The sequence below is a fragment of the Megascapheus bottae genome, chromosome 10, assembly GCF_031878675.1.
Source record: "Megascapheus bottae isolate mThoBot1 chromosome 10, mThoBot2.hap1, whole genome shotgun sequence".
NCBI classification, from domain to species: domain Eukaryota; kingdom Metazoa; phylum Chordata; class Mammalia; order Rodentia; family Geomyidae; genus Megascapheus; species Megascapheus bottae.
Genome location: NC_143518.1, coordinates 56,882,804 through 56,891,114, shown reverse-complemented (window position 1 = coordinate 56,891,114; position 8,311 = coordinate 56,882,804). Strand labels below are relative to the sequence as shown.

The 8,311-nt window shown below is 52.8% G+C and overlaps 1 protein-coding gene across 1 annotated transcript; it reads left to right on the top strand.

Moving 5' to 3' along the window:
- The first annotated feature begins 2,660 nt into the window (after positions 1 to 2,660).
- On the top strand, positions 2,661 to 5,078 carry Btg2 (BTG anti-proliferation factor 2). Its single transcript, XM_090339943.1, has 2 exons — positions 2,661 to 2,870; positions 4,017 to 5,078. Exons 1-2 carry the CDS (start codon positions 2,729 to 2,731, stop codon positions 4,349 to 4,351), a joined length of 477 nt encoding a protein of 158 aa, XP_090196069.1. The 5' UTR covers positions 2,661 to 2,728; the 3' UTR covers positions 4,352 to 5,078.
- The last annotated feature ends 3,233 nt before the right edge of the window (positions 5,079 to 8,311 follow it).

Sequence of the window (8,311 nt, the reverse complement as noted above, 5' to 3'; positions counted from 1 at the left end):
AAGTGGGGCTTGGCTTGAGGGTAGGGTGGTAGCCTCGAGCTGAAGAGCTCAGGGACAGTGTCTAGGCCAAGTTCAAGCCCCATGACGCACAAAAAAAAAAAAAAAAAAGCATGACATGAGGCTCCCCTCCCCCCCCCCCGCCCCACACACATTATACCAATTCTTCCTAGCCTTGGCCGTACACAGAAAGGTAGATAAGAATAAAGTAGGGGATCTCCTGCCCTTTTTACTTCTCCTTGTATAGTGTTCAGATTCTCCGGTGAGGAGGCAGGGTAAAGAAGGAGGTAGCAGAGTCCACCTACCAGCTCTTGTCCCCACACCTGTGCAGTGACAGCTCCAGAGACCGGTGTGAGACTTGAGCTACAGCAGTGGCTGCAGCCCTGGAACCCTGGTACCTAACCTGGTCCAGCTGTGACCTATGGAGAACTCACTCTGAGGCCCAGTGGAACCATGCAGAAATTATAAAAGGACCACAGTTCTATTGCTTAAGGCACAAAATGAATGACGGTTTGTAAAATAAAAAAAATAAATAAAAAACCAACGTTCTCACCCATTGTCTTTAGGGAGTATCAGATCTAGAATACAAAAACCCTGTCAAAGACACACAGGAAGATGTTTAGTGGATACAGTTGGGCTTGAGTGACCCTGATCAGAGGTCTATATTTTGACCTATTTTGCCTGATTTCCTTGGTGGTTGGCCTTGGTCAGTTCCGGCCTTGCTGACTCAAAATTTCTTTGGTTTGATGCATTTCTGGGTTATCTTTTCCCATGGACATTCTTTCATATACATAAATTGTCTGTCGATGAGTAGAGAAAAGGTGATGGTCTCGTTCTGAGAAGCAGTCAGGGAGTGAGCAAGCTCAGGGACAGCTTGAATGCCCGATCACAGAGCATTTTGATTAGTTCCATGAAAGGGTAGAGAAGAATATTTAAAATGTGAATTTTCTTAACCAGGCACTGGTAGCTTATACCTGTAATCCTAGTTACTCAGGAGGCTAAGATCAGAGGATCCTGATTTGAAATCAGCCCCGGAAGAAAAGTCTGTGAAACTCTTATCTTCGATTAACCACCAAAAGTTGGAAGTGGAGCTGTGGCTCAAGTAGTAGAGCACTAGCCTCGAATAAAGCACTAGCCTTGAGGAGAGCACTAGCCTTGGGCATGTGTGTATGCGCATGTGCACACACCATACAGGGGTGTTCTCAGGTTGTCCTGAGAAAAAGAATATATGAATATCATAACCTGTTTCAAAGTAATAAGCAAGTTGTCCGTGTGACACTAAACGTCCTGTGTGGTATGTTATGGGTCGAGGGAATGACGTGGTCAGTGTAGGCTTTCTTTCTTTTTTCTTTTCTTTTTCATTTCTTTTTGTTTTTGTGGGTCATGGAGCTTGAACTTGGCCTGGGCACTGTCTCTGAGCTCTTCAGCTCAAGGCTACTACCCTACCCCTGGGCCTGGGAATTGTCCCTGAGCTCTTCAGCTCAAGGCTAGCCCTACCCTTGAGCCAAGGCCCACTTCCGTTTTGGAGATAAGAGCCTCAGGTCCTTTTGTTCCCGGGCTTTGAACCTTGATCCTCAGATCTCATCCTCCTGAGTAGCTAGGATTACAGGCGTGAGGCACCGTGCCCAGCCTCGTGTAGGTTTTCAAGGTGGAAGCCCGGAAGGCTGCCCCTTCAGGAGTCAGGGTAGGGGTGGTTAAAACTGATGGCTGGCTGCTACCACCCTCTTTCCCTTTCTGCCCGCTGAAAAGTCGGGGCCCAGAATGTTCCAGAGGTGACCTAAGCAAGGGAAAAGGCAGGGAAGGAGAGTGAGAAGGCTTGGACTGGCGGTGGGGGAGACCAAAACCCCTTCCATCTGGCACCCAAGGGCCCAGAGCTCAGGAAAATCGGAATTTACACAGGCCCTTGGGTTGGACACCTTTAATCAAGGGCTTTGTGTACACACCGCCCTGGCTGGGCTGGGGACCTCGACCTCACTCTGCAGCTGTCCACAGAGGCCCCTGCACAGCCCGTGTTTACAAGGAGGGCGGAAGGAGGCCGGAGTCCGTGGAAGAGGAGCAGAGCTGCGAGCCACCCGAGGAACCGAGCTTGCCGCCACACCCCTCCCGGCCACGCCGCCGCCGGCCGAAGGGGTGCTCTTAGGAGGGGAGGGGGGGCTGCGCGGGGGGTGGGCGGGAGGGTGGACCCCGAGGAGGTAAGCAGCGCAGCGCTCGGTGCCGGGCGGTGAACGGAGCCCTGCACGTCAGCAACACGGTGACACGGCCACCCGGAGTCCCGGTCTTCAGCTCTGAAAATGCGGTGGGGGGCGTGGCAGGTGAGAGGCCGGCGAGGTCAGAAGTGGGGCGCTCCGCCTACGAGTTCCTGACACCCGGGGCTCCCGGCCTTCCCCCCTCCCCCCCTTCCCCCCTCCTCCCGCCCCCCCGTCCGTCGGGCCCGGCCGGGCCCGGGAGCCCAGCGCCGGTTCCCAGCACTGACGTCAGCAGGCGATGATCTCAGCGCTGGGGAGGCGGGGGCGGGGCTGGCGTCGCGGGGGGCGGGGCGGGCCGGCGGAGGACACGCCCCCGTCGATAGCAGCGACCAATGGGCGCCGCCGTCCTCGCCCCGCCTCCGGGAGCGGTATGAAAGGCCGTCCCGGGGAAGTGCGGGCAGAACCGAGCGCGGTGGGACGGACGGGCAGTCGAGAATTTCCCCCAGGTCGCCGGAGAATCCCTCCGCTCCCCGAGCCGGGACGTCATGAGCCACGGGAAGAGAACCGACATGCTCCCGGAGATCGCCGCCGCCGTGGGCTTCCTCTCCAGCCTCCTCCGCACCCGGGGCTGCGTGAGCGAGCAGAGACTCGCGGTGTTCAGCGGGGCGCTCCAGGAGGCACTAACCGGTGAGCGCACGTCCGGGGTCCCGGCGCCACCGGGACGCGCCACCGGGACGCGGCACCCGGGACGCCGGAGACATCCACCGCAGCCTCTGGGACTCGGTTTCCCCCTCCAGGATCCGGGCAGCCTGCGGTTCCCTGTTTCCCCCCCACCCCTTCGCCGGGTCCGATCTCCACTCCCCGGCCCCGCTCTCCCTAACCCTTGAGCGTCCCGTCTTGTCCCCGGGAGAAGGGGTACCTGTGGATCTAGGAGAGGACTCCTCTCCTCCGAGGACCCTCGAGGGGTGCTGTGGGGGACGAAGCCTCTTGATCGGGGCCGGGGGGGTCTTTAGGGCGCATTTGCGCCTCCTGCCCAATTTGGGAGCCCTGGGTGGCGGCGCGGCCTGCGCCGTGTCCTGTCCTGCCCGTCCGCCGGCGGGGTCCCCGGGCCCCTTTTGTATTTATTCGTTTTGGCCCTCTTTACCATCTGCCACCTCTTGTGGTGGGAAGGGCCCGTCGCTGCTGCCCGGTGCTGCGGTCCTGTGTGATGGGGAGGCAGGCGGGGCGTGGGTCCCGGAGGCTGGGGACAGACCTGCCTCCCAGCTGTTTCTAGCTGCTTGGCTGCCATCTGTGAAGGAGCCGCACATCGGCCTGGGGAGAAGCAACGGCTGTCATTTAAATCCGTTTTTCAACTTTGCATCCTGCTAAGAACCAGGCTGTCTGAAAGGAGGCAGAGGCTCACTGGGTACTGGGCATGAGGCCTGGGCCTCCTCGCCGCGAACCGAACAATGCTGGCAGCCGTCCTTTTGAAACCAACTCCCAGGTCTCCAAAGGCCTTGCCTGGACATGCCAGTCCCAGTCACACCCTTCCCTCCACACTCTGGGAAGGTGCCAACGTAGTATACTTGACCCCTGGAGGGTGCCCAAGGTTCCCTCCGCCCCCCAAAACACACAGGCCAGGCTTGGGAAGAGTGGAGGGGGGTTGTCCTTTTTGTTGTTGTTTTTTAAAGCTCCCTTAAGATCTCTAAGTGGCAGGAGGACTGCAAGTGGAACTTTCATCTCTCTTTTTTTAATACTCACCAGCCCTTCACCCCCCCCCCCCCATCCTCACTGGTGGTGGCATCGGAAACTGGTCTTCTAACCAGGCATTTCTCCCTTGTCCCACTTCCACAGAGCACTACAAACACCACTGGTTTCCGGAAAAGCCAGCCAAGGGCTCAGGCTACCGCTGTATCCGCATCAACCACAAGATGGACCCCATCATCAGCAAGGTGGCCAGCCAGATTGGACTCAGCGAGCCCCAGCTGCACCAGCTGCTGCCCAGCGAGTTGACCCTGTGGGTGGACCCCTACGAGGTGTCCTACCGCATCGGGGAGGACGGCTCCATCTGTGTCCTCTATGAGGAGGCCCCCGTGCCTGCCTCCTACGGGCTCCTCACCTGCAAGAACCAAATGATGCTGGGCAGGAGAAGCCCCTCGAAGAACTACGTGATGGCAGTCTCCAGCTAGATGGCCGCCCCCGCCCCACCCTGGCACTCTACTGTACTCATGCTGCCGTGACAACAGGCCACCATACCTCAACCTGGGGAACTGTATTTTTAAATGAAGAGCTATTTATATATATATTATTTTTTTTAAGAAAAGAGGGGAAAAAAAAAACCAAAACTTTTTTTTTTTTAAAAAGAAAAGTCCTTAAAGGGAGCTGCTTGGAAGTGGCCTCCCCCAGGTGCCTTTGGAGAGAATATTGTGTGCTTGGGTCTGTGAGCCAGTGCCTGCCTAGGGAGTAGTTGGGAATTGGACTGGCAAAGTTGAGGGGGGGGGGGAAGCTTAGCTGACAACCCAGGAGGTTGGAAGGGGCAGCATGCAAGGTTAGCAACTGTGATGAGAAGTCAGGCTGAGCCCTGGGATGGGGCCAGGAGATGGGGGGAGGGCGATGAGTTCACACTCTCTCCCAACCAGGACACCTGTATAGCCTGGATCCTCTCTTACTCAGGACCTTCAAGCCATTCAAAGCCTGGACTTAATACTATGTTGCCCAATCTCTTATTTTTCTGATGATGTAGATCCCAGGCAGAGCGATAGGACCCTCCCCGATTCCTTTCTGTTCTAAGCAGCTTTCCTTGAAATCATGTCTCATTTTTTCATTCTACCCTCAGGTGACTGTGGAGGTTGCTTCCTAGCAGGAATCTAAAGCCCTTCTTCCTCTCCTTCTCTTCCTCCTCCTTCCTCTTCTTCCTCTTCCTCCTCTCCCTTCTCTACCTCCCTCCTTCTCTATCTTCCTCCTCCTCCTCTTCCTCCTCCCCTGCCCCTCCTTCTTCAATGAAGTATAAGGCAGGGATGGGAGACCTTTAGGATAGAGAACTCTGCACAAAATCTTTTGCTTTGCAATGTGCTGCTTTGTGTGAATGTGTAGTGAATAACTTTGGGGGTGCTTTGCAATCGAATTTTGGGGGCCCAAAAAGTATTCATTGAGGATTTTCTTTTTTGGCCAACCATGTGAGAGTCCTGATGCTGCTATGTGACTCGTTTGAGAGGTGGCTCAAAAGCCACCTGGGACTCCAGGCCCTTTACTGCCTTCATCGCAACTGCACAATACTCCCCCAGCCATCCTTCCCTCCTGTCTCTCATCTGCCTGAGTCACCAAGCTACCCTGCTTTTCCAGGCCAAGAGTTCTCAGCCACTGTGCAATATTTCCCCAGGGTTCCAGGATGCCCTGGGGAACCGGCTCCCAGCACCTCCTGGTCACCTAGTAGGTTTGGGGAACCCTCTCTCTGCTTTCGTGCGGGATTCTGGCTGGCCTGGGAGATACCCTGGCCTTACTAGGCTACAGAGGAGGGAGCCCTGTACTCTGCTGGACTGCCTGGTGTTCTTGCAGGGCTGACACTAAAAAGCCGACCCTTGAGCACTGCTTTCTCTCGCCGATGCTCAGAGCAGCTGTGGGAGAAGTGGTTGTCTCCCTCAGTAGAATCTGTTTATAAACTTGTGCAATATTTACTGTTGTGGTGGGAAGACATCCCTTTTCTTCAGTTTCTCAGTGACCTTGATGAGGGGTCCTCGAAAAAGGCCTCAAGTTCCCCAAACCAAAATCACCTTAAAAAAGGGCAGCTAGAGGAAAGTGGCGCTGTGGCTCAAGTGCTAGAGCGCTAGCCTTGAACTGAAGAGCTCAGGGATGGTGCCCAGGCCCAGAGTTCAAGCCCCATGACTGACCAAAAAAAGGAAAAGACAACTAGTGCATCTAGTCACTGTGGCTTCCCTCTTCCTGCTGACTGCCCCTCTGCTCCTCAGTGAGGACCCCCCCCCCCAATTCCATTCCTCTGCCTTACCACCAGCTCCCTTTTCAATTTTGTCTCAAAGGTGCTATTTACCAAACTCTCCCTTCTTATTCCCACCCTTCCACTCTTCGGCAACATTCTGCCATTTTAGACCCTGCTTGAGCTTTATTGCTTTAAAGTTAACTCGGGGCCCACAGATCCAAAAGCTGTTCTCTGGTCTGTGGGTTGACACAAAGCTGTGAAAATGTGCAAACTGTGTTGTCACAACTGTCTGTAGACAGGTTCCTGTCTATTTTGAAGCAGCCTCGTGGTCTCACACTTCAATCTTTCCTTGATTCTCTTCTTATTGATGTTCACTTTAAAACCAACTACTCCCCTCCCCTAGAGATGGACTGTTGAGCAGACCTGTCTCTTCTACTAAAATAATAGTAGTACATTTGTAAGCTTTTCTGACAGAAAAGACAAGGGTTACTAATTGTATGATAGTGTTTTTATATGGGAAAAGATGTACAGCTTTATGGACAAATGTACTTTTTCTTTTGTTACTTTAATAAACAAAGTAGCACATAATGTATTCTGGTGTAGAGGAGGTAAAATTCCCAGGCTGCTGATTTGCATTTCCCTCTCAGATCCACCCTTTTGTTGTTTCTCTACATGCCCAGGCAAACAACCCTTCGATGTCATGAGATTGAAGGAAACCCAGGGCCATCATAGTTCCTTCCTTGCAGTCATTTCTCACATTTTCTGGGGGATAAAAAATAGTAACAGGCCAGGAGCATGGCCTAGTGGTAGAGTGCTTGCTTAGCAAGCACGAAGCCCCGGGTTCGATTACTCAGTACCACATACATAGAAAAAACTGGAAGTGGTGTTGTGGCTCAAGTGTTAGAACTCTAGCTTTGAGAAAGTCCAAGGGCAGTGCTCAGGCCCTGAGTTCAAGCCCCAGGATCGGCAAAAGGAAGGAAGGAAGGATCACAGTTCCCACCTTGTGTGAATGTTCCTTAGTCTAGTACTGAATTTTGCTCATTTATTCATTCAGCAGTCATGTGCCGTCAGCCCTCTGTATCCATAGGTTCTACTGGTTCTCAACCATGGCTTAAAATTATGCAGGGGGAAACCACCAGAAATACCAACAACACAACTTGCATTTGCCCCATGCTGGCACCACATGGAACTGGGTGGAGGCAGCGGTGTGTAGGCGCATCCGGCTGCCGCCTCGAGGTCTTTCACTGGCGCCTACTCTCCGGCTCTCATTTGGACATCAAGTCAAGCGCATGTACTAGTCAGACTTTCAGTATGCTTCTGAATTGAACACAAACACACTTTGCCCCGTCAATCCCTGTGAAACAACCACTCGCATAGGTTTTGGTTGTGATGGATCTCATGACCTTAGATGCTTAGGCTAGCCTCCAACTATAAACCTTTGCTCTTTGCCTCCCACATAGCTAGGATTACAGGGTTAAGCTACTGTGCCTGGCTTTTCCTTAGCTTTTCTGAACATAGTGAATTCCCACTGAAGTCACAAGCACTTTTTCTTTTGACCTGACCTAGTTATTTCTTGGTCAAAGAGTAGAGGATAGGGAGCAGGTAGCTGTACTTAAGTATTTAATTCAGGACCTAGAGCAGGATGGGTAGCAGATATCCCATCCTCACTTCATATCTCCTTAGCCTTACTAAGCAAACAGGTACTTGCCCTGGAAGAGCAGGGGGCTGGGTGTTTGTACTGGAGGAGGAGGGCTGGGTGTAGGGGTGAGGGGGGGGCAAGCATCTTTATCATAAGTAGAATTAGGTATTTGGGACTAACTTGTACCACGGGATATTGTTTATAAAGGGCTCCATTTTCTGTGTAGTTTTGGGTAGACATGTTCTAGGCATTTACTTAAAGGACCTACTTTTAAATGGACATGCTGCTTCTTGCATTAGAAGGCAGCTAGGACTTACTTTTTTATTGTAATTAATAGAAGAGTTACATTATATTCACCAGATGAAAGGTGTATTACTTCACAGTGTTACCCTTTCTCATGTTTTTGTCCTCATTTCCCTCCCCCACCCCCTCCCCTTACTTTTTTTTTTTTTGGTTGGTTTTTTAGGACCCAGGTGTTCTTTGGCCCATCACAGGATGCTTTTTTCTTTTTCTTTTTTTGCCAGTCCTGGGCTTGAGCTCAGGGCCTGAGCACTGTCCTTGGACTTTCTCAAGGCT

What these genes read in the sequence shown, in the direction of transcription:
- Btg2 (XM_090339943.1), top strand. Translation starts at nt 2,729, where the DNA reads ATGAGCCACGGGAAGAGAACCGACATGCTCCCGGAGATCGCCGCCGCC. An exon ending in GCTCCAGGAGGCACTAACCG is followed by an intron (nt 2,871 to 4,016) that starts GTGAGCGCACGT and finishes CCACTTCCACAG; the next exon opens with AGCACTACAAACACCACTGG.